This window comes from Scomber scombrus, chromosome 9, assembly GCF_963691925.1.
Source record: "Scomber scombrus chromosome 9, fScoSco1.1, whole genome shotgun sequence".
NCBI classification, from domain to species: Eukaryota; Metazoa; Chordata; class Actinopteri; order Scombriformes; family Scombridae; genus Scomber; species Scomber scombrus.
Genome location: NC_084978.1, coordinates 26,415,929 through 26,441,288, shown reverse-complemented (window position 1 = coordinate 26,441,288; position 25,360 = coordinate 26,415,929). Strand labels below are relative to the sequence as shown.

Below are 25,360 nucleotides of genomic sequence, written 5' to 3'. Positions count from 1 at the left end.
TCACTTTGTGGGCGGGATTAACCTCACCTTGATTTAAAGAGTTGTTGGCAACCAGTGGCTCGGGAGCCCCGAAAGCGGTAGCTGGATTAATTGAAAGGGGTCGTGAAATGATAGGACAAGACAGGATACAGAAAAAAAGAAAAGAAAATATATTTCGGACACATATTTGTATTTTTTGTCAAGCTTTCCTCTCATTATGTTTTGATTATTGTGAATTACTGTATTTGACCTCCTCAGGCTTCTCAGAGTAATTCCAAGTAAAACAGTCCTCTTTTATGAGCTGTGGGTCGATTTGATTATTCCATTGACAAAAGATTAATCAGCAACTATTTAAGTCATTAAATTTAAAAAAATAAGCCGCTTTAAGTTTTTCAAATGTGAGCTATTGCTGTTCTTTGTTGAACATGATGACACATTGAATATCTTTGTGTTTTGGACTGACAAAATAGACATTTGAAGATGTAAACCCGGACTGTGGGAAGCTATTTTCTGTTCAAAACAATTAACCAATGAATCGAGGCAAAAATCTGTATTTGAATTAGTAAACCATGCAACATACTGTATGACAAATAGTCCCTGATGGACTGATTTATTTTAAGGAGTAATATGCTAGAAAGGTTGGGAACCACTGACCTAAAGCAACAGATTTTTGCCTTAAAAATCCTCCAATCATCAGCAAGTCAGAACACTCTTGGGAATTTTAATACATTTAATGATTTGAAACATTTACAGAATAATTGAATACATTTACAGGACACAGGAGTGAAGTTCTTTCTAATAAAAGAAACAGTGACACACACACACACACACACACACACACACAAAGTAAAAGACTTATTCATATATATTGTATTTGCAATATTCTATTTTTCTCTTGCAATTCTTCTGTTTCCTGTGTAATAGCCAGTAGTCACAGAGTTTTAAACCTGTGAGTGTTGCTTTGTGTGTGTGTGTGTGTGTGTGTGTGTGTGTGTGTGTGTGTGTGTGTGTAGATGCTACAGCACATTATTTTCCATTCTTCTTCAGTGTTTTTTCCAGACGGTTATTGATCGCTCTCAGCTGACGCTCTGCTCCTTGAATCTGCTTGGCCTCCACTAATAGAGCTGGCAAACTGGAGGCCCCATACTGGAAAAGCAGGGAGAAAACAGGACCACCACAGTAAAACATAAGGACAGTATAATAATAACCACACAGTATTCAGGTCACTGTAAGCACCAAAGTGACTTTTCCTGTCAGTACACTGTTTGTGTTTGCGTGTGCGTGGGTGGTGATACCTTCTCTTTCTCTTTCGGGTGTGCCTGACGGTAATTTAAGTATTGTCTGTTGAGTTCTCTGATGTCACAGAGGAAGGACTGGCTTCGCCTCAGGTCGGATAATCTGAGCTCCAGTTCTGCTTTTTCTTTCTTTAGCAGTGAAACCTGCTTTTTAGCCCTGTTGGAGCAAACACACACACAGTAAGAGTCACTGTCAGAATACAGATGTGAAAAACTTTGAGTGGAAGTTTACTTTTATTTTTAGGAAATGTTGGTTAATAGTGAAAACACACTCTCTCTCTTTCTTTCTTCCTTACAGTAATGGGAGTTTGCAGAAATGGACATTGGTGTGTTTGTTCCTCACCTCATCATCTCATGTTTGGCGTCCAGCAGTCTCTGCATCTTTGTACGGGTCAAAGAGGCCACCTGACACACACACACACACACACACACACACACACACACACACACACACACACACACACACACACACACACACACACACACACACACACACACACACACACACACACACACACACACACACACACACACACACACAGAGGACACATGACACCCTAAATACAGGCAGCAATCAAACCACAGTGCTTGCTTGTATAAACTGGTCGCCATAGTTACCTTAGCGTTTTCTCTCTTTAGAACATGGAGATCCTTGTGAGAAGAGATCTGGATGAGAGACCAAAGCATAAAGTTAAATGTGATTAAAAGACTGATAGCATATATGTGTAGAAGAAGAATAGTTTCTCTAATAGCTTTGACATGAAAAAGAGAGGATACATCAGTCATCAGTCATCTGCTGGCATTTCCTTCACAGTGTAACCAGTCAGGATTGAATGAAAAGTGAATACCCATATGTGGATTGAGTGTTTACTTAGATTGGAATTTTGGCTGTAATCCTACACTTTAATGGAAGATCTACGTGACATGTGTATTTGACTTCTTTCAAAATGTTTTTATAGTTGATAGCAAATGTTCTAAAAACTCTAAATAAACAGAGAGCTGGTGTTATGCTTCAACTTAGAATTTAAAGTCGGACCTTTTCCATCAGCTGTTCCTTCACATTGTTGGAGAAAGAATCGATGGACTCTTTGACAGCTCTGGACTCCACCGTCTCCCTACAGGCAAACACACATAATTGAAATCATGTGTAACTGATATATTTGTGGTTAAGTTATTAAAATAGTGTGTGAGGGTTTACCTGTACTGCTCACAGAAATCCATGAAGGCATCCAGCACCTCCTCTAACTGTGTTCCTCCACGACGTCTCTTCTTCTTTACTTCCACTCTTTTGGTCTTTTCTGCTTCAGCTGATGCACTGCCTTTAATGGGAAGAGGTACAAAGGTTTTTAAATCATGTTAACAGACGTTGTAAACAACTGTCAACCTAATAATCCATTTACATGTCAAGTGTGAGGCGCTCAAGTTTATTTAAGGCTTAAGGTTTACTACATGTACTGAACTACAAGTGTTTTATACTATAAAGTAAAACTGTTAAATCAGTCAGTTCAGTTTATACCAAGAAGCTGTGAATAAACCCACAGACTGTACATTTAATATATATTTTAAAAAATGCAGTTCTGACTAAATCAGTAAAGGAATAGTTTGGCATTTTAGGAAATATGCTTAGTCACTTTCTTGCTTGAGAACTGGGAGCAATGACTGTCTGAAGCTTTGAACTTGCCTAGCAACCAGTAGAGACTCTAGAAAGTCACTGCGCCAGGCCAAGATTTAAAAAACCAAACAGATTTAACAGAGAAATGATTGAGCTGTAGAGGTTTGGTAGGTGGATTTTGTTACGTTAGGACAGAGCCAGGCTAACTGTTTCTCTATTTGCAGTCTGAAAAGAAACTTCTCATTTATTAATGATAATTAGAATCATAACTGATTCTAATCTCTTATTCTCTTACCAGATGAAGACTTCCTGGAATTGGACTTGCCAGATAAAGATTTTCTCGTCCCTCTACCTTTCTTCGGAGTCGGTTTCTGAATGAATGAGGTATAGAAAGAGATTAACACAAACTAAACAATACATCACAAAGTGTCAGCTGCTGTCTTTAGTTATCCGTACCCAGCTGGTGTCCTCCACCTTGTCATCATCATCATCAGAGGGCAGGACTCTGTTACGTCTCTGCTGGACAGCGTCAGAGTCAGACTGCTCCTGGGAGGGAATGAATGGAATAATGGAATGCCAATCACATGTTACATTAAATCACTGTGAGCAAGTCCATACAAATAGTCATATTTTCTAGTTATTGGGTGCAAAAAGGATTGATTGCAGTTATCGTTTTGACGGGAGAAGTTTCAATACCACTTTGTATGGATTTATTATGGTTGATACCTTAAAAAGGTATCAAGTACCGATACCCAGTCCTAAATATCTGCAAAGGAAATGGTTGAGGGGGTGGTGGTAGCACTGTTAAATAAAACACAACAAACTTAATCAAGCACCTCCAAAAGCATCACGTTCAAGAGTGAGAACGAAACAAAAGGTTGAAGCAGTTCACTTTGGCAGATAAGCTGCATAGCCGTGAGAAACTTCCAACCGACAAAAATAACAGAAGCATCTGAAGGTTTTGAATTCCTGTTTACAATAAATGTTTCATAGAAGTGTGATTCCTGTTTATCTTGAATGTTGTTATAGGTTGCTATTTCAGTACATGTATATCTGTGTTATTTTGTTGTACAAAGTTAGTAAAGTAATGTTTAAGTCAAGCCTGATGCCTTCAGTCTCTTCCACACTGCGAGGTATACAGTTTACGAATTCAACAATGGTATCAGATCGGTATCGGCCGATATGATAAGCCCAGGTATCGATATCAGAACTGAAAAGGTTGGATTGGTGCATCCATATTTATCTCTCACAATAAAATATTTGAACTAATACAACAGGTGTGGTAAAGTGTAGACTTTGCCCTTATTATTAGTGCACACATTATCACTCACCTGTGACTGAGGATCACTGGACGTCCCTGATTCACCCTTTCTTTTCTTGTCTTTCATCTGCTGATTCTTCACTGGTCTTGTTAGAGCACACACACACACACACACACACACACACACACACACACACACACACACACACACACACACACACACACACACACACACACACACACACACACACACACACACACACACACACACACACACACACACACAAACAGATCAATATTTTATAATCACATTATTGCATTTCTACTGACTGTAACATCCTCCTGTTTTTAATTTCATTTTTAGTCACCTTTGTCCAACATACAGTTACTTTCACTCCTGTGTGTGTGTGTGTGTGTGTGTGTGTGTTTTTTTTTTTTCTGTAAAGAACTGCTCCACATCTCAGTTCTTTTCAGTGAAGACTTGTTGTACTTTTCCCAGCCTGTTATTAAGTAGAATAGCAGCATGTTTTACACTCTTGGATCCAGGCTTTTCAACAGTCCCTTTTCACAAGAAGAACATCTGTACACTGACAAGAAGGTACAAGAGGCTCTTAAGTGCCAAAGTAAACATTTTAGTCAAAGATGTTCACTCTGTCACATTTTTTTCACTTTGTGGACTTTTTGCTAATAACATTTTTTGGCATCTTAAGAGCTTCTACTACTTTCCTGTAGTAAATTAACTGTTAAATTAAATGTGGCCTTTTATTCATTTATCTCACTGTACTGTAACAGTCCTGTAACTTTTTATTCTTCTGTATTATTCTGTTTTGTTCCATTTTAATGCTTATTTTTATCATCTATTTTATTTGATATTATTTTGAAATCCTGTTCATCCATCTTTTAATATTAATGCTTTGTGGTTTTTTTCTATCTTATCCACAGATTTTAAAGGTGTACATATGTTACTATGGTATGGTAAAGTTTCTCTCTTCTTCATCATTGCGATTGGTTAACACTGTTTTGTGTTATTGCATCATATATTAATAGACAGAAATGATGCAGAATACCTGTGTAGTGTGATAAGTGTGCTCTCTATGTGACCTCACCTTGCTTCAGGCTTCTGTTTAACACTCCTCCTCTTCGCAGGCTTGCCCCCCACCTGCCGTTTAACACCTGCTGGTGTCTGTGGGTTTCTCTCCTGGGTGGCGGTGCTTGGATCTGCCTGAGTCTCCGTCCCCTCCGCCTCCGACTGTCCTCTCTCCTCTTCAGACGCTCTCTTCTTTCTCTCTGTCGCTCCTCCTTTATCAGGTCTATTGAGCGCAGACAGAAGAGATGGAGACATTTGTTTTAATGGCAAAAAGTTGACATTATAATACAGTTACAGTGCACAACACCAGCAGACGGAGATAATGAGTGACATCATGTCTACTCACTTTGATTCTGCTTCCTCTCATTCAGGTTTATATTCAGTTATACTTTTAACAATTAAACAGAAAACAAGTTGATTAGTATTTTTCATCATTTTAGATGAAGTGTTTTCAACATTTACATTCTGTTACCTTAAGTTGTACTAATATTTTGGGAAGAAAGCCTTTTGTTTGTGTATTTTATAATGAATTTAATATAATTTAGAGTTATTGTTATTAGATGGCTCTCAGTTAATATTGAGAAGCAAACTGTTTATATAGTGTTTATTTGTAGTTGATTTAGTAGTTGTCTTCTGTCAACCCCTTATGTTTATGAAATGCTTTTGGTCAGCCAGTATATATATATATATATATATATGTTTCCTTCATGTGTCATTATTTAGGTCAGTTTTATCAGTTTGGTCTCTGTTGAGGTCACTTTGATGTATTTTCAGTTCAGTTCTGTTGACCTCTTTCGGGGATTCATTTAGTTATTCATTAAAATAGCTTTTTTTTCTTTTTCATGTTTTTGGGGTTAATATAGACCAGCTTTTTTTTAACTACAACACACTGCGTCCTGTCCCTTACAATCAACAATCTAAATGGTGATTAAACACAACTATTTGAACAGGCTTGACACTGTAAAACTGATTCAAATATATCTATAGAATGTGGCTGCTTGCCTGCTGATTTGCTGTCCATGAAAACAACTTAAAGGTGCAGTCAGTGTGTAGAATTTAGTGGCATCTAGCAGATCAGACTTATCAGAAATGGAATATAATATTCATAAGTATGAATGAGCCATTTATATCTACATCCACAATGTTTCTACGGTAGCCCAGAATGAACAAATACTTTGGCTTTTTTGTGGCCACTACATGCTTGGAAAGGGGAGGGGGAGGGAAGGGGTATTCATTCGTTTGCAATCTGCAACCTCACTGCTTGGTGGCATTAAATCCTACAAACTGCACCTTTAATATGAACTGCAAATGAAAAGTCCATTTGCACTCACATCTGACTAAAGGAGGAAAATCTAGTTTTGTTGCTTTTTTTTGGTTTGTTTTAGGGTTTTGAAACTACATTTTTTACACTCACACAGCAGACAAACAACTGAGCTCACCTGGCCTTGCCCCTCCCTATTGTACTCCTCCTCTTCTTCTGCTGCTGGTTTTCATGATCACTCTCTACAACCGGCTCCATCTGTTTCCTTTTCACAGCAGCTCCTTGCTGTTTGGCAGTAATGTTCTTTTTCCCCGCTGTTCCTTTGTTCACCCGTCCCTCCTCCAAGACATCTAAATCTTCTTCCATGGCGGTACTGTGGAGAGGGTTGCCTGGGCAACACAAGAGGCCAGCACAAGATTGGTTGATTTGACATTATGGCAGACTCTGGAGATAAGGTGATGTAAATAAGCTCAGTTGTTTTTTAAGAGAGAAAATGGATAAGAGCTCCAGCTAAACTGTGTAAAAGAAACACACGTGTGAAGACTCACCATCATTTGCTGACTGCAGTCCTTTCATGAAGCTGTCTCTCTCTATAGCAGACAGGTTGGCAGAATCCAACTGATCTACAGATGGAGCTTTCTGGAAATCACACAACAGATCATTATAAAATGTAAATCCATTATTTACATATAGACGTTAAAATGGGGCATGAAAATATTTGTCAGTTAAATGGGATGACTTGTCAGATTTATGGAGCATTAGTATAAGACAGTGGAACACAGGCGAGGGTTATATGTGAAGGTGCAGGAAAATGACCAAAGTGCTAAACAAACACCTATTTATTCAGACTTTATTGCCCCTACACAGCACTACTGATTTACCCTGTTTAGACCAGCAGGTGTGTACTTTGAGACCTTCAGGCAGAGGTTTTATCTGTTCCCAGAGTAAACAGAGTGTTTACAGTCTCTGGAAAAATCTGCACAAGGAAACCAGATCAGCTGACTCAGTGATCTTTTTAAATTCTCTTCTTAAAACATAATTTTATGAGAGCTGTTTCGGATTTTCTTTAGTTTTAATTTTCTCTGAACTGTGTTTTATTTCTTTTAACCCTTACATACTGTTCAGGGTCATGAATTCCCCATTGGTGTAGAGACTAATTATGAGTCAGAAAATGAACAGTATGTAAGGTTTAAATTTGTCTTGTTTCTTCTTACACTGAGTTGGATTTTATGCACTGACTTTTTAAAATCTAATGATTCCAAGAGTTCTGTTTTATTTTGTTGTCTTTGTGAAGTCACTTTACATTGATGTTGAAAGGCACTCTATAAATAAAGATAATTAATTATGATATAATTATTATTACAAAAAGTGAAAAGTCATCCACATGGTGCACGTTTTTTTATCCACTAGCCAACAGCTGGTAAATATTCAAATTGTACCAGCCAATCAATAGATGACCAATATTTTTTTGGCTGGTATGTGAAGTATATCTACCATCCCATCCACTTACATATTTTACCAGCATTTGGCTGGTAGCTATATAATATTGTGCTCTCATGCAACCAGTAGTGTAAATACTACAGTGACCATTGACTCACTTGACTGTCCTCTGCAGCAGCTGGGAGCATCTTCTTTTTTCTGCCCTTTTTGGCACTGTGGAAACAAGAGGACAGACGTTTCCATCTCCATCTCCATCTTCATCATCATCATCATCATATTATCTCTACCACTGGGTGATACCTACAACTAAATAACAAAAGCAACAACAAAAACCTACCATACTTTTATATATCCCTTTATGTGACCCCCATTTCTGAAAAGCTGCTGTATTCTGTTGTTTATATTACAAACTCCATTCACTCATTGAACATATTAACGGTCCTTCGTTATTGCTAAGATGAAATGCCTTGCAACTGCTAAAAGTAAAGATAACATGTTATTAACAACTGTGCCTCGCTGTTATTTGTCTAGTCTGGTAACTTTTTTCCACAGAAAACTCATGAAATTAGCTGAAAACAGATGGACGGGTTGTAAAACATCTCTAAATGTAGCTTAATAACGTAATAACTTCACGTTTCTAGCTTCATTTGCTATTAGACAGATATGGTAGCATTACAACAGATTCGGATATTGAATAAATTGTTACAAATACTTCATATTATACCTCATTTTTGGACGAATGTAGCTTGAACGACGGGTTTGTTTTGAAACGCTCCGCAGTTCAAAGCTTCCCGCAAAAAAAGTTTCAACTTCCGGTGTTACACCGTCTATGGTAACGCCTCTCTAAAGGCACTCTAGTTACACCGTAAGAGCCTTTAAAAAGTATCAATGTAAAAGCATTTTATTTGTAAGAAAGTATTTCTACATTGTGGCGTCGATACTTGTCGCTTCTTAAGTAAATTAGCTTTATTTATATGCAACACCGGAACGTATCATTGCAGACACACAGGGGCGTTCCTCCTTTAGTAATGCAGACTAAACGCAGCAGTGACGCATTCCTGCCCCCTACTGTTTGTTATTGGTTGCTGCTTTTTGACACTCCTTTACATTTTGTTGTATAATTCTTATAATATTAATTCAACAGTGATGAAATGATAGCAGTATTCCCATCTTACTCTAGTTATCCAGACTGAGTAGAAGAATTTTATAATTGCTTAGTTTATAATTGAATTATATTTTAACAGTATTGGAGAGAAATTTCCAATACCAATTTCTCTACTTTAAGATAAAATTAGTTTTGACTTTATAAATACCAAATAAAAGGATAACTAACACAAACTGAATCAGATGGTACTCAGTCCCACAACAATATAATTCCCTGATGGAGCAAATGACTTGAATCACACAGATTTTAGATTGTTTTTAATTAAAATTTTAACAAAATAAATCTGAGAGCACAGTAAAAACAATCACATATAGATAGACCGCAAAAGACAAAAGTATTTCCATGAGTTTAAAACCACAAAATTCAATAGGACGTCATTCAGGTTGTGAACAATGTTATTTTGAAATCTCTGTTTTCAACCTTTAAAAAAAAAAACATATAAAGTTGATTTATTCAACAAATCTCTTCCCTTCATGTTACCATCATAAATAAATTAAGACATGAACACAGTTTCCCTATGTGCTGATTGTTCTTCACGGCCTCAAATTCCCTGTTGTTTGCATTAACATTCATATGGCTCACTCTGCTGGTTCCCAGGATCCTGATTGGACCCGATCTTATTCGTGAAAAGATTTAAGAGATCCAACAGAATCCGTTTTAACTTTCTAGTGAACAAACATATTTAAACAAAATCATAACATCTGACAACAAGAAGAAAAATCTCATCAAAGACAATGACGTGTTGTGTGCGAGGGTGTTTAGTTTAACCCTCACTGAACCCGTTTTAGTGGTGTGAGTATTCCCTCTTTATCCTTAAAAGTTAAAAAGTGTGTGTGTGTGTACAAAGTACTGTCTATGGTTCATGAAGCTGAGGTCCTGAGATATGTGATGCTACAGAGCTTCACTTTGATATTTCCCTTTTTAAAAAATGCCCTTAATGAAGATAATTCCACATCATAGCTGATTAGACTCAACAAATCATAACAGAATTTGTACTGTACACAGCGCAGGCAAAACTATTTCATCTATGGACACACTTCAAATCTGCTCTGCACCCACAGAGAGTCAGAGATGTTATATATATATTTGGATCTAAAGGCTTTGAGTTACATTAACCGCTACATCACCTGCTGCTCCTGTTGTTTCTAATGTTACCAGCCATGAGGTTTAAACAGGCTTATGATGCTTTTGGTCTGTGAGGAGAACTCTATCTAAACAGCTTTGGTAGAGCTCCTCTCTTCTTCTTCTTCTTCTACATGTTGATGCCAGCGTACAGCTCATCTATCTGGGATCTGAAGTGTTGTCTCATTTCGTTCCTCTTGGCCTTCAGGGTTGGAGTGAGCAGGCCATTTTCCACCGAGAACATCTCAGTGTGGATGGAGATGTCCTTCACCTACAGGACACACACACACACAGAGGATAATCATGTCTTAGTGACGGTAAAACAGTGTCTCATGCTTGATGAATTAGTTACTAGGAACAGTGTAAAGTTCACACAGCTATAAAGTGGTTTACAGGAGATATTACAACATCTATAGTATCTCCATATGTTTGACTTTAACTCTTCACTGTTAATTAGTGGTTCATTAGTGGAGATTGAGTCAGTGTTCTACCTGCTCAAAGGACTTGAGGCCTCCTTCTTTCCCCAGCCGCACCATGTCCTCCAAGATGGCCTTCTTAACTTCCTGCACAGTCAGAAAATGAATAGGTGAAATGATCGATCATTAAAACACAGACACAGCTCTACTGAGTACTGTTCCAGTGTGTAAAGGACAGTGAACCCTGGCTGCATGAGCTGTGGTTTCCATTCAGTTCATGTGAACCCTGTCAACCCTCATTTCAGTCTTCAGGTCTGTCCCATTACTCACACTTGCGGTATTTGCAAGTACTCAAGTGGCTACCTGTGTGACATATTTGGGGGCTCCTAATTAATAAGTACGCCCTGGAGTTGCATCAGATGACAGTGAAAGAAAACTGCACATTCAGGAAAGAGGACAAATACAAAGCAGTTAAACAGAAGGAGGCTGTGTAGAAGCAAGCTGGTTTACTGTACATTATCTAAAAACTAAATGTTTGAAGAAGGTTAATATTTATCTTGACTGTCAGATAAGCCATATTCTTAATCTCTCCAAGAAGAATAGATTCATTGTTATCATAACTTAATGTTTGAATATTAATAATAATGTTCATGCTCTATCCAACATGTCATAAACACTACTGCCAATTAGATTGGTGTTGCATAACATACTGTGGTGAATTGTGGGATACATATCACTCGAAATGGCATGAGGAGAAGTGTGTTTGTCTGTCATAAAACAGTCAGGAGCCCAAATAAACATTGCTGTAATCATTCCACTTGTTCATACTCAGCATTAGAAGATCCCTTCATAAAGCTCTTACAATGGAAGTGATGGAGGACTAAATCCACAGTCCTCCTCCTGTGTAAAAATGTATTTAAAAGTTGATCTGAAGCTAATGTGAAGCTTCAGCCGTCCAAATGGGTCAAATCAAGTCTTCTATGTTTCAACGTTACAGTGTTTTTAGTGCCAAAGTCTTTTTGTTACTATACTTCCACCACAGCTCAACAGGGAAACAAAAAGAGGGAAGTTGATACTAAAAAGACTGTAAATGTGTCAGATATCCACTTGATGAGTAACTCAGAGTGCTGAAGCCTCATATAAACTTCACATCTATTTTTAAATGACTGTGTGGACACACTGTTGTCCTCCATCACTTCCATTGAAAGTACATTTGAGGGAGATCTTTTAATAGTCAGTATGAACAGGAGGAATGATTACAGTGAAGAAAACCCCTTTCACTGTTCATATGGACACCTGACTGTTGATTTAAGACAGACTTGAAAAACTGTGAACCTGACCTTTAAGTGTGGGTTAGGGGACAGACCCTGTGTTTCTTGATCAAGACAACTTTTGTGTCAGTTCTTACATTTTTGGATCTTATGAGGGAAAAAAATGCATACAACAGCAGTAAATTCATCCACAGAACTTAATTTGTTCCTACATATATACACATTCCCACCATTCACTTGAATGTGAAAATGTACGCGAACAGTGCAATCCAGCACAACAACACAAAGTACAGCTTCAAAAATCACCTTTCTGTAACAGTCTCAATAAATCATAAACAGTATGTATACAGTCTGTATGTGTTGTGCAGTATTACCGCTCTGTCACATAGTTCTTTGTAGCTGCCAGTCAGTCCCAGGGTCCTCTTGGCCCAGCCAGGCAGGAACTCAGGGTCAGGAATCACCACTGCTACCAGACACGCCTGGAGACAATTCATACAAATTCCAGTGTTGATTTTCAGTGCGCTTTAAGAAGTATAGTTAGGAGTTTCACCAACGAGTATCACAGTCTCAACTTCCTCCACCTACCTGCAGACTGTCTCCATGCACAAAGACTTGTGCCACTGCATCACACCTGATGTAGAGGTTCTCTATCTTTTCAGGAGCTATGTACTCGCCCTGCGCCAGTTTAAAGATGTGCTTCTTCCTGTCCACGATCTTCAGAGTACCGTTCTGTACACACACACACACACACATACACACACACTGGATGAACCTCTGTCCGTACATTTACATAAACAGACTGTTAGAGATACAGAAGAAACATTTCTTCTCCCTACCGGAAGCCATTTCCCAATATCTCCCGTGTGCACCCATCCCTCTGAATCGATAGTCTCGGCAGTCTTCTGCGGGTCGTTCAGGTAACCCTGGAACACGTTAGGACCCTTCACACACACCTACGAACACACACACACACACACACAGACAGTTATGAGTGTGTGTGCACATTATTTTGTGAGATTTCTGATAGATAGGACAGTGTTCTTCTGTGATGATGTGTGTTTCACCTCTCCTTCTCCATTTACAGCCAGGTAGTTCATCTCAGCCACATCCACCAGTTTCACTGAGTTACAGGGAAGAGGAGCTCCAACGTGACCTGGGAACACAAGAGGTCCATTTAACTTCTGGTAAATCAGATTAATCAGTCAATTCATCATTATAACAATGTTTATTTAGCTCTTAATCAAGTAGTTTTCCTTTAAAAAGGCCAGAATGTGTTTTACCTGCAGTCCAGTCACCAGGCATAGTCAAAGTGCATCCTGCTGTACACTCTGTTTGTCCATAGCCTTCATAGAACTGAGACAGAGAATAACACTCATTATTACTACTGAAAGAGACACTGCAGAATTACAGGAAAGATAATGGGTGGGTAGGACAGTGGTGTGTGTGTGTGTGTGTGTGTGTGTGTGTTACCTGACAGCCTATTGCAGCTCTGAGGAAGCTGAGGACAGTAGGAGAGATGGGAGCAGCTCCTGTTATCATGAGACGCACGCGGCCTCCGAGGCTGGCCTGTAGAGGGCAGCACACTACATTTAAATACTGTCACAGCTGGATCAGTTGCATCCCTCAAATTCATGTTAAAAAAAGCAAACAGTCCAACAGATGTTTTCAACCCTAAGATGACCCTAAATATCTTCATCCCGTAGGGCATACATGTGCCTGAAGCAGCCATTTAGATTAATTATCACACTGTCATAACTTTATTTTCATGATTTAAACATTCAAATTAAATCAAATTAATTTAATATATCACCCAACCCTCATATTCAGCTATACTGTACAGTGGTATAGTCAGAGTTTTAACTGTACTGGTTCAGTTTACCTGGACTTTCTTGAAGATGAGTCGATCCCAGATACTGTCCCTCCTCACGATGCCTTTCAACATCTCTGCCTCCTTCCGCCTGTAGGCGAATCCCAGCAGCCAGCGCTTCAAAGAGGTGTTGGCCTGCCCAAAGATCTACAGAGGTACAAACATGAAGGCTCAGCAGAGTAATCAGGAAGGGCATCAGCATCATCTGAGTTTATGCTGGATAAATGGAGTGATAAAAGTGAATGAGGTAATCATCATCATCATCATGCCCGCCTACCTTATCATACATTCTGTTTAGGAGTCGTGGTACCACGGGGAACACAGTGGGCTTCAGTGTGTTCAGGTCATCTGACAGCAGTCGGATGTCTCCCTGGAAATACCCGATCCTTGCTCCATGTACTAACATCACTCCCTGTCAGCCATATCAGACAGATGAAGTCAGAAGCTGTAACTGCTTAATATTAAATGAAACAACATTTGACAAACAAGGATTGGAGGGATATGATCTGGGAGACTACAGGAACTATGGGAACATACCTGTACTACTCTCTCAAACATATGAGCCAAGGGAAGGAATGAAATGTGGACGTCATTGTGACGCAACGGACAGCTACCCTAAAAGCCAAAAACACACGAACACACACAGGAACACAAACACATAGAGACAAGGACACGTGGACACACACAAACACACAGAGGGATGGACAGCAGTCAGTGTTAACGTTTGTACCTCCACCACCCTCTCAAACATGTGGGCCAGAGGCAGAAAAGACATCATGACGTCCTCTGTGGTGGTCTGACCGTAAGACTGGAGAGAGGAGGACAGTGTTTATCAAAGAGAGCGAGGGTCTGAAGTTCGGTCTCTCTCTCATTCCTTCGGTGTCTCACACCATCTCTTTGCTCCATCATCCATCACTCATCGCTCTCTTCTTCTACTCACTCTTCTGACTATCCTGTGCTTGTACTGCCTCTCATTATGTTAATTTAACAGAAACTGATCATAATCTCTATGATATAAGCTTAACAGCAGTATTAACAGTCAGTAACAGCAAGAATATAATATGGCAGTATTTAAATCTACAGCTACTTTTGAGCGGTGCAGTCACTCCTGGAATATCTGTGTCTCACCTCTGTTATTTTGATGAAGGAGGAGCAGTTGGACACAATATTCCCATGTGTCAACATCGCTCCCTTTGGGTTCCCTTGAAAGCACACACACACATTTATGTTTATTTAGAGGGAAAGTAGCAGATGTGCAGTATTTTTTAGATACTGATGAAAAATGGGTGCAATCAAGTTTGTGAGTGTGTATGTGTGTGTGTGTGTGTGTGTGTGTGTGTGTGTGTTTCACCTGTTGTTCCACTGGTGAAACAGATGACTGCCATGTCGTCAGTTTGGGGAGGCTGGAGGGATGAGGTCAGGGGTCAAACCGTGCTACATAACACAGCAGCATCATCTGCAGTTTGATTGGTAAGAGCTGATGTTTACTTACCAGTGGTTGGTGACGGTTGGTCTTCCCGATAGCCTGCAAGACAACAAGAAAAGAACCATTAAAAAATGATTTATGGATGAATACCAGTGACAGAGAAAATGATGGAGATGGCAAAAAATTAAAAAACAATGAAATAATGAATGACATAGGGATGATAAGAAAATAAGCAAATGAGAAAGGAAGAAAAAAAAAAGCAGGAACTGACAGGTGACAAAAGAGGAAAGCAAAAACATAAAAGCAAGATAAAAACAAACAAGAATGCAAAGAAACGGAAAAGACCATGTGAAAATGATAAGACATTTTAAAAATGCAGTGTTTTACCAAAGTAACCAAAAACAGGAGGGAAGAAGAGAAGAGGAAGGAAACAAAAGAAGCTGAGCAGACAATAATAAAGAATTTTTCCAACCATAAAAAACAGAAGAGAGAAAATAAGTGAGCACAGACAGAATCTCTGCTGACCTCCATCTCCTGCAGGCTGACCACGTGGATTCCAGCTTGTTGGCCTCTTTGGACCAGGTCTGCGCTGGGTGTCTCCATCAGAACGATGGTTTTCACTGTGTGTTTCCTGTCCTTAACGCAGTCCAGCACCAGATTGACTTTATCTACCACGTCACACACTATTGTGGAGATGGAGGCTGCAGAAAGGACAAACACACAAACTCAAGAGTCACCAGCAGGACCAAATACCTGATAGCGATACTGCTTAAGTGCACTGAAGTGTGCACATTTCTCCTGTTACTGCTGCCGTGGTGGTTTACCTTTGTCTATGATGTAGTGGATGGCTTCAGTTCCCAGTGTATCGTACAGAGGGACTGACACCAGAGAATAAGTGTAACACGCCAGCTCCGTGATGGTCCACTACAACCACAAACAAGCACTGATGTTAAATGAAATACAATAAAATACAATAAACTTTATTTCTATAGCACCTTTTCACACCAATTTCACAAGGTGCTTCACTTTATACAATATACAGCATTTAAGAAACACAGAAAACACAATGGTGAAGCAGAAATAGATGAAAAAAAATATAAAATTAACACATTAAACAATTAAAATATAATAAAATAAATACTGAATAAGCACTCACATTATTAGTAGGTAAAAGTAATTATATTGAGATGTTATTTTATCTTCTTTAAGTGTTTGAATTAGATGTAATTGAAGGCTTTACAGCCTCTGTGTGTGTACCTCTGGTCTGTTCTGAGAGAAGATACCGATGTAGGGGTCGCTGGTCTTGGAGTGTCCTTTGTGAAGAAATGCAGAACCCAGATTCTCTGTTTGCTCCATTACCTAACACACACACACACACACACACACACACACACACACACACACACACACACACACACACACACACACACACACACACACACACACACACACACACACACACACACACACACACACACACACACACACACACACACACACACACACACACACACACACACACACACACACACACACACACACACACACACACACACACACACACACACACACACACACACACACACACACACACACACAATTGTGAAATATCATTGGCTACCTGTTTTAACACAATTCATTGACATATAATAATATAAACAGCCAAAACAGTGTGTTCACTCATTCACTCACTGATGTGGTGCTGGGATGGTTCATAATCAATAGTTCAATGACTGATCAAATTGAACTAATACTCCAATTAACTAATAATCTTATCTATGTTACAGTATTATAATGAAGTCTAAACATAAATGACAAAATGAGGCAATTTCAAAGTGTAAAAGAGATTTTTGGATCTTAATAGTACATTGAAACCAATATGAAATAATGTTACTCTCAGCAGCTGCAAAGCTTCCTGATAAAGAAGCTCACATGGCTGACACATGGATCAGGCATGCAGATGTGCCATACTTCTTGGCCAGCGTCACCAAAACCACTGCTATGCAACAAGTGTTTGTGCTGCCTGTAAATTTCCAGCTCTACTGCTGTCCCTCTTGAGGCTGTAATGGGTTTATAAAGGTGAGTGTTACCTCTCTGTAGGACATCCATTCATAAGGCTGTTTGGGTTTCCTGGAGCCCAGACAGGGACCATTATCTGCAAGATGATAGTAGAAAGGATTCAATTATTGTATCCACGTTCAAGTTAGTAGAGAGCTAACCATACTCAGTATGCATTCATCCAGCCAGTGTGGAAATATCAAACCCCACACCACATTTAGAAAACTCTTGCATGTTGTCAAACACAGAGAGATTCATCTGGTGGTGATGGGCTTATTTATTAAGGAAGTTATTTTATATTTTAAAGTTCCACAGTGCAGGTTTGAGGAAACTTTGTACACTCTCTGGTCAACAGCAGGACCAGCAGGCTCTTTAAGTGAATCTACAATACTTACTGGAAACTCGGAGCCCTCTGAGGAAGAATTCATACATGGTTCTGGCGTCGTCGTAGAAATGTGTCATGTGACCGTTTCCATTCAGCAGAGCTGATCGACGCACCAGCTCTCCTCCCTGATGAAAGAAACAAAATGTGGGTTAGAAAACTCAAGTTATTCCATCATCAGAATCAGTCGTCGCTTTTATACTGAATTCATATACTGATATTTACAGTTTGGTTGATGAATCAAGAGGCTGTTCTTTTCTTTATTCCACATGTGTGCTTATGTTTTAAGTTTAGGTTGGACTAGAAAATAGAAGCAGACTGCAGGACGTCTATAATTAGAAGTGGAAAAACTGGCTGGTGCAGAGTTCAGTAATTAATTACTGTCACGTGAAAACTAAACTGACATTTTAAGATTTAGTTTGGTTTCTAACATTACATTAAACATGCTCTACATGTAATTACAGTGACTGGCTCAAGTTTAAACACGTAATAAAACATAAGCTTGATTCAAAAATCCAGCTGGATAGTTTCGGTTCTTACACACGTGCACACACGAGTTGAGTTAATTGCTGACAGCGGCTCTACCTGTTCTGTACACTCCACCCTTTGTCCTTAAATAACACAGTCAGGTCAGGGTTGTGCATTTGTTGCTCAATCATGTCACACTTTGTTTCAGTGCTTCTAACATCAGAAACTTTAATTATATCAATGTAAATTGAGGCAAATGAAAAAAATGTGACACTTATAGCTGTGGTCACTTTTGATTATTTACGTTATTGGATGTTTCTTGGCTTTAAATCTGCTGCTTTTCATTCTGATTTAAACTCACCGGAACCTCCACTGACTGCATGTGGAGGTTGCAGACAGGAGGGAGGGCTCTGGGCCGCGTTGCCAGGTAGTAGGTGGTCGCGGCCGCCACGGCTCCCACGCTGACCAACGTGGGCGTGGACAGACTCCTGAGGTACTGACCCACATCGTCCAGATCTGGCAACCTCAGCTGGCTCAGCATGATGCTGCACGAGGAAGTGTGAGGCAGCTGTTGCGTGATGTGTGTGTGTAGGGGCTGGAGTGGTTGCAGTACGGTGTGTGTTGATCACAGTGAGCTGCCTCTGCTGGTCCTGAGGTGAGGGAAAGTGTTACGGGAAGGAGTGGGGGGGACCTTGAGAGACACAGACAGAGAGAGAGAGATTATTATTATTATTTCATACTTATTATTTATTGTTTTCTTTTTGTTGTTGTTATTTACTATCCATATTCTATTGCTTGTACCATGTTTGATCCACAACATCACACTGATCACATTGAAATTGAGTGTACTGTCCAAATGTTTGGATAAATTGTATTTCAATGCTTTGGCAACAATATTCTCATAACTTGCCAATAAAGTCCACTGAATAAAATTGAGAGAGACTAAGTCATCACACCGCTTAATTTCAGTTTGTTTGTATTATGATGAGTTACATTTTAAAACTATTACAAACCAGTAACAAAACATGTTATTTACTTCTCTATCTTTATATCATGGTTAATTCAAATGACCGTAGAACAACATCTGGTTGGACATACGTTTTTCTAAATGTGAGAGAAAACTGGGAGTGAAAGTGGCTCTTATGGCTACACTGATGGGGATTATTGGTTTATTCTGTAAGCAACAATATAGATATGTGTGAAAGAGTGACAGCATATCATGAGTCAAACTCATTTTTGCACCTTTTTTTCCTTATCCTGTATTTTTAGAGCCTGGGTGTCTGGAAACTTCTGCTGTATCATTTTAAAATCCATTTACTATATGATTTATTGAACTGCACAATTTTCATCACTTATCCTTATTGTAATCTAGCAGTGCTGATAGTGAGATTTCAGCTGCCGATACAATACAATCAAGGTTAATATTATTATATACAAGCAGCAGTGATCCAGTTGGGATCATTCTCACAAATGTTAATTACAGAAAAACATAATGCCCAAATTGGTGATTTAAATATTGAGAGATGAAAGAAGCACCAGCATCAACCACGTTTACACACTGACTAACAGAGCATATTAGCTTACAATACTTGAGTTCACTTTGAACTCTGTACTGACACATGAATGCTTCCCTTCATGACACGAGATGTATTTTCACACGTTTATAAAATCTTGAATCCAAACTTGGCTGTTAGTTGTGCTTCTACTGTACAATAATAACAGGCTGCATTGTTCAGCTGTGGCTCGCAGCAGTATCATTAGATCATATATCATATATTTAAACTGAATTCCACTGGAGAAGTTCAGCTGGTGTCAGGTGACCGTTTCCCATGCATGGTGTGTGTGTGTTGTAACAAACACAAACACACACACACACGAGGTTACAGCCCAGACGAGCTGATGTGTGTTTAAGAATAAACAGATTAGTCTTTGAGTGAAACACAGAGACAAGTAAGCCTGCAGGTGAACTCTGAGGACCAACACGATGACCTTCAGCCCAGATTCCAGGTTAACAATGCACACACTACTCACACTGTGGAGAATCACACTGTTAACACATCAGGAGTGTCTGACCACATCACACACACACACACACACACACACCTATACAAGTGTATCAAATAAAAGGGAATTCAGGCCTGAAAAAGCAGCTTTCTAATGCTTACATGTAGTGTGGACAGTCATAAATAGTTTACCAGACTCAAAATGTTACCAAATATAACCCACCATAAGCTAGTGGTCATACTGGAAATAATGCTGAGTGTGTTGAAAAGGGCAAAGGGCAACTTTCTATTTGGAAGATCAATTTTGTGGTATTAATTATTTCAAAAGTTACAGAGTAAAACACTTAAAGTTCTTACATCTGTTTCACCTTTATTTCAATAATTCCATTATTGTCATTTTCGTTATGCATTTCCATACATAAGAAAATAAAATAGTTTACATTAAAAGACAAGAAGAAGAAAAAAATAAATGAATTTAGTAAATATCAATCTAAAATAGGCCTGGATAAAAGTCCTGATTTAAAATAGTCATTATCAAAAGGACGTGCCCATTATCTATAAAGGCATTCATAAGTACATAGTTGCAAGGACATGGAAGGCCTCTAAGTGTTATCTTTCTGCAACCACAATATAGATAAGACTCCTCTGAAGGTAACACTTCTCACTTTAAAGTCTTGTGCTGATGTGATTACTGCACAGGAGTGTTCTCAAAGCCATGAATCATCACAGACTGAAGGGAGTTCATTTGATTGGATGTTACTGCCACACACCCTCAGTCAGGGAGGTAGATCAGAAGATAAGTGCAAGCATACTATGAATATACTTCAAATGTTACTGATAATTAACTGTAAGCTGGAAACATATGTAATAGACTAAGGCTAGTAGCTGCAGGACTCAATACACATTACACAGAGCGATGACAGAATAACGGCTTTATCTGTCTCTACTCTTCTATAAAAGCACAATACAGATGTATCTTTACATGCCAGTGTACATTTCTTCATATAGTATGTCTTATTCATTTTATCCCTCACTCACCTGGAAGAGAAAGCTGAACAGTGGATGGAAATGGAGTCAGGTCTGGAAATGCTTGTTGTTGCTGCTGCTACAGCAACCAGCACACGCTCTACTCTCAAGAGGACGATGCTCTCATATACTACTGACAAACACACACACACACACCCTGCTGCAAAGTGATGTGTAACCTCAACTAATCCACCAATCAAAGGTCAGACTTATGCTAGAAAGAGGGACCTAATTGGCTGGTTGTAGTCAGATGGTCTGATTGACTCAGAGACTATAGATATGTAAATAATCAATCAACTTATCATTGCCAAGATCAATTATATAATAAAGATTTTTTTGGGAGTAAATGAAAGTAAGCTGCGTATGAGTGTAGGGCTTCTTCACTACACAGAGTGTGATTGTGCATCAACACATCCTGTTTATTTTACTACACAGATCAGGCTTAGATTGTACTACAAATAAATGGTAGCGCAGCTTCATTAAAACCAAGTGCCTTGCAAAAAGCCCAAAAGGTTCCAGCAGTTGCCCCAACCTTTCCCCCAGTGACCTCTGACCTCTGTGTGGTCAGCTGAGATGATTAGCATGAGAGAGATAAAAGCTGATGACCGCAGGGAGAGCCGCAGAGTAGATATATTTGTGTTTTCTATATGTTGGCTCTGTATTAAAGAGTCTGTTCATGTGTGTCTATGAGCCATGTAAAAAGTGACTGTTAGTGTGTCAGCAGTGATTAAACTTCTCAATCAGTTCACTGGGAGAATGAAGATGACTGTGTGTTACAGCGCTCTGAAACTAACAGCTATTGTATAACTCGATCAGCTGAGACAAAGAAGGAAAAAAAGATTACATTTCCTTCTGCGTTTCTCTTGTCAAACACTGGATTGCTGCTAACCAGGTGATATATGAAACTGCCTCAAGACCCCCAACCCTCAGGAGCACCAGAGACCCCAGAATGACTGTGTCTTAAAAATGTTGCACTAATTTGATTAATTGAAAACAATCTGTTGATATGCACGATAAAAACTAAAAGAGAGGCTGCATATATTATCCATTATCTGTTCTGGAGTCAGACATACAAGTTAAACATTCTCATAGTTGTAAAAACTGAGGTGAAATGGTTTACTTGGAAGTTTTGCTCTTTACTTCTGCAACAAGACTTCTTCAGCTCATTGTGGACGTCCATAAAAGACCCCTCCACCCCACTTCAGCTTCAGCACGATTAGAAGGAGAGGCTGTGAGAGAGAGCAGCGACGTCCAGAACAAAGTGTGTGTTGTTTGCTGAGGCGGAGGGAAGCCGACACCACGCTGGAGTGGATATATAACTGAGAAACTATTAGACATTTTAATGATTTGTAAAAGAAAATTCAACAACAATATAATCTTCACTGGTAGTTTGAATCATCATCAATAAGGATACATGATTTATAATATATTTTATAGTCTGTTAGTCTGAAAGTTCAGACAAATACAAATAGTGTTTACGTGATGAGTCTCAAATTTCAGATATTTCTTTAAGAATTATACATTCTTTTTTGCTCTAAAAGTGAGATAGGAATGTCACAAGCACTATTAAATTAATCGACAGCTATTTTGGTAATTGGTTCTTTATTCTGAGCGTTTTAAAAAAAAAAATGTATAATGGAGTTTAAAGGAGTAAATTATCATTAGTTGCAGGCAGCCCTACCCTTAATAAATATATGCTATGATGTAAGAAACTTAATCACTGCATACACAGCTCATATCAAGATGTTTGGTTTTTTTTTTATCATTGGGTGTGTGTTATTATGCATGTCTGTGGCAATTATGGAGCTTACTAGTCTTTAAGTGTCTCTGTGTGTGTGTGTGTGTGTGTGTGTGTGTGTGTGTGTGTGTGTGTGTGTGTGTGTGTGTGTGTGTGTGTGTGTGTGTGTGTGTGTGTGTGTGTGTGTGTGTAATGAGGGTGAGGGTGGGGGTAAGAGGGGGGATCTTACCAAAGGAACCAATGAAAGTAGGGTGGGTTCATGACCGTCGGCCAATCAGAGACACGTCACCTTTCACCTCAAAACCTGCAGTGAGCCACTTATATCCCCCACAGTTATCAATACACAGTGAAATGTACCAGAAATGTCACAGTGTATTGCTAACTGTCTGTCTGCATTACAGCTATGTTATTTCACTAACTTACTGCTGCGTTCATGCATGAGACCGCACGCGCGCACACACACACACACACGGCAAACCAGTGCAACATGATCGTTAATGAAGTTAGACTTTAATCTGCCGGTTATGATTTAACAACATAGCGTCCAACAGCCAGTCAGCCCTAACTCACAATGACTGAACCTGCAGGTAATTCATTAAACCGCTCAAACACCAACCTGCAGAAAAAGCAGCATTAATAGCTACAAAAACAAACTAAATGGTTCAACATTGATTTAAAAAAAAAAAAAAAAAAAAAACGTATCGAAAGGGCAAACACTTAACGGTATATGCATAACGGTATACATCTGCCTGGAGTCATATTACCGTGTCCAGTCCCTCTGCAGTGTGCTGACTGAGTGAGAGCTGCTCACATTATTAACTCATTAATCCTTATAAAAGTGCGCGAAACTAAGCAATTAATAAAGTGTGACGTTCTTCTGTCACGGCTCCGCAATATGTGTTTGTCCGTTAAACTGGCAGAGCTGTGAATGAGTCCGCTCGACCTGTCTCTCTCTCTCTCTCTTTCTCTCTTTCATTATCAGAGTGAGTCTGTACAAATGAACAAACACGCGGTACAAACTGTATTAATGTAGTTGTAATAGTTGTAAAGTAGCTTAAAGTTAACATTGATCATGTATGAAGTGCACCCACCTGTTAGCAGCGGCTGTCCCCGGCTTCTTGCTCTTGAACACGCGCGGGGCCACACAATAGTAGCACGAGCGTGTTAAAAAACTACAACTTCCGGCCGTAACTTTCAAAATAAAACCCGTGGTATAAACATATTCTGTAATAATACCAAACACGTGACAGATTAAAGGCGAAACTGGTATACACTCACTGGCCTGTGCAATCTAATGCAAACGCTCTGCTTTAAATTCTACTTTTATGACATTTGTACATGTTCAGTTTTTGTTGACATTATCAAGAAGGTGATAATTCTACTTTAGGTTTATTTTTGAGCTCATACTGGGTGATGGTGATGTGTATTAGGGTGCATTATATTGACTGGTGTTAATATGTTGTCCACTTTGTTAACATACATGAGGGAAGAAAATATTAGCAACACCAATCAATAAAATTCACCCACTATGACCTAAGTAATAAACAAAGTAGAATTATCACCTTCTTGACAATCTCAACAAAAACTGAAAATGTATAAATTAAAAAAAATTGCATTGGATTGGATTAGATTGCACAGGTGTACCCAGTGAAGTGGCTTGTACCTGTAAGTGTGAATGAATGAATGACAGATCTGCAGGTCATGAAGGCTTGGGCTTTTTCCACTTTTAACTGGTTAGCTTTTACTTGCTGCACCATGAACTGAAGGGGTCTTACTCTGTAAGCTTCAGGCTCCATATATTTCACTGTACAGTCAGTAAGTCAGTGTGGTTAGCACTTATTGTATCTACAACAGACAGCCTGTCTCTGTTTTGGAGTTGCTGTGAAGGAGCAGTAATCAGTAATATCTAACCTGAGTGTCCTGAGCGGTTTGCAGTCTGTTGCACTGAAAGTACATTCATTTCTATGGCACATTTAACTTCAAATATAAAGAAATAAAATGACTCCTTTATTTTTTAAACAACTGCTCACATTAACAGAAATATAATCAATCTTCATGAGTGACAAAAAACAATCACATAATTACCAAAAACAAAGACACAACATAGAAATGATGAAGGAATACTCATTCACATGCAAAACCCCCACGAAAACTGAACAATTTGTAATAATGTACTAATTTTTATTGCCATTATATGTACATTCCATTTATAATAAGATTCAACAGTGCAATAACTTAAGACTGATAAGACGTGGTGGAAAAGGAAACTTCATGACAACAATAACGTCTCTTTAAGTTTCTGTGATGTTCTTAAACACATCATGTGATTCATTAAGAAAGCTGCATTAATGTCTTTCTATTATTCAAACAAACGAACCAATGTGTCCAGTTAAAACAGGAATACTTCATCTGAGAACTTAACATTGAACTGAGTATATGACTGGAATTCATCTTCACATTGGCTTTGCTTTCCTTTAGCTTGA

At 38.9% G+C, this 25,360-nt stretch overlaps 2 protein-coding genes across 5 annotated transcripts; both read right to left on the bottom strand.

The window, feature by feature from the left end:
* Positions 1-828: 828 nt before the first annotated feature.
* Positions 829-8,716, bottom strand: cenpu (centromere protein U). Its single transcript, XM_062425301.1, has 14 exons — positions 8,660-8,716; positions 8,094-8,148; positions 7,044-7,134; positions 6,674-6,884; positions 5,254-5,457; positions 4,218-4,293; positions 3,343-3,432; positions 3,182-3,257; positions 2,473-2,593; positions 2,311-2,389; positions 1,893-1,940; positions 1,618-1,679; positions 1,275-1,431; positions 829-1,125 (listed from the first exon to the last, which is right to left on the bottom strand). The coding sequence occupies exons 1-14, from the start codon at positions 8,662-8,664 to the stop codon at positions 1,006-1,008; spliced, it is 1,395 nt and encodes a 464-aa protein (XP_062281285.1). The 5' UTR covers positions 8,665-8,716; the 3' UTR covers positions 829-1,005.
* A 643-nt stretch (positions 8,717-9,359) lies between these two features.
* LOC133985667 (long-chain-fatty-acid--CoA ligase 1-like) lies at positions 9,360-24,015 on the bottom strand. 4 transcript variants are annotated; one of them, XM_062425325.1, is made up of 21 exons: positions 23,969-24,015; positions 18,472-18,801; positions 17,656-17,770; positions 17,293-17,357; positions 16,460-16,561; positions 16,027-16,126; positions 15,728-15,903; positions 15,269-15,301; positions 15,128-15,179; positions 14,905-14,978; positions 14,314-14,391; positions 14,054-14,188; positions 13,789-13,923; positions 13,380-13,475; positions 13,190-13,262; positions 12,974-13,062; positions 12,746-12,862; positions 12,495-12,638; positions 12,284-12,388; positions 10,714-10,785; positions 9,360-10,493 (listed from the first exon to the last, which is right to left on the bottom strand). In XM_062425325.1, exons 2-21 carry the CDS (start codon positions 18,649-18,651, stop codon positions 10,353-10,355), a joined length of 2,082 nt encoding a protein of 693 aa, XP_062281309.1. In that variant the 5' UTR covers positions 18,652-18,801; positions 23,969-24,015; the 3' UTR covers positions 9,360-10,352. The 4 variants fall into 4 exon arrangements, with proteins under 4 accessions (XP_062281309.1, XP_062281311.1, XP_062281308.1 ...); XM_062425327.1 differs by lacking the exons at positions 14,314-14,391; positions 23,969-24,015 and adding exons at positions 14,507-14,584; positions 23,642-23,774; XM_062425324.1 differs by lacking the exon at positions 23,969-24,015 and adding an exon at positions 23,642-23,773.
* Between the last annotated feature and the right edge of the window lie 1,345 nt (positions 24,016-25,360).

Coding starts and splice junctions, on each gene's coding strand:
- cenpu (XM_062425301.1), bottom strand. Junction 2,594..3,181: donor TTCCAGGAAGTCTTCATCTG/GTAAGAGAATAA, acceptor TTCCCATTAAAG/GCAGTGCATCAGCTGAAGCA. Junction 1,941..2,310: donor AGGAACAGCTGATGGAAAAG/GTCCGACTTTAA, acceptor TCTCTCATCCAG/ATCTCTTCTCACAAGGATCT.
- LOC133985667 (XM_062425325.1), bottom strand. CDS start 18,651: ATGCTGAGCCAGCTGAGGTTGCCAGATCTGGACGATGTGGGTCAGTAC. Junction 17,358..17,655: donor CAGAGGGCTCCGAGTTTCCA/GTAAGTATTGTA, acceptor ATCATCTTGCAG/ATAATGGTCCCTGTCTGGGC. Junction 16,127..16,459: donor TCTCTCAGAACAGACCAGAG/GTACACACACAG, acceptor TTGTGGTTGTAG/TGGACCATCACGGAGCTGGC.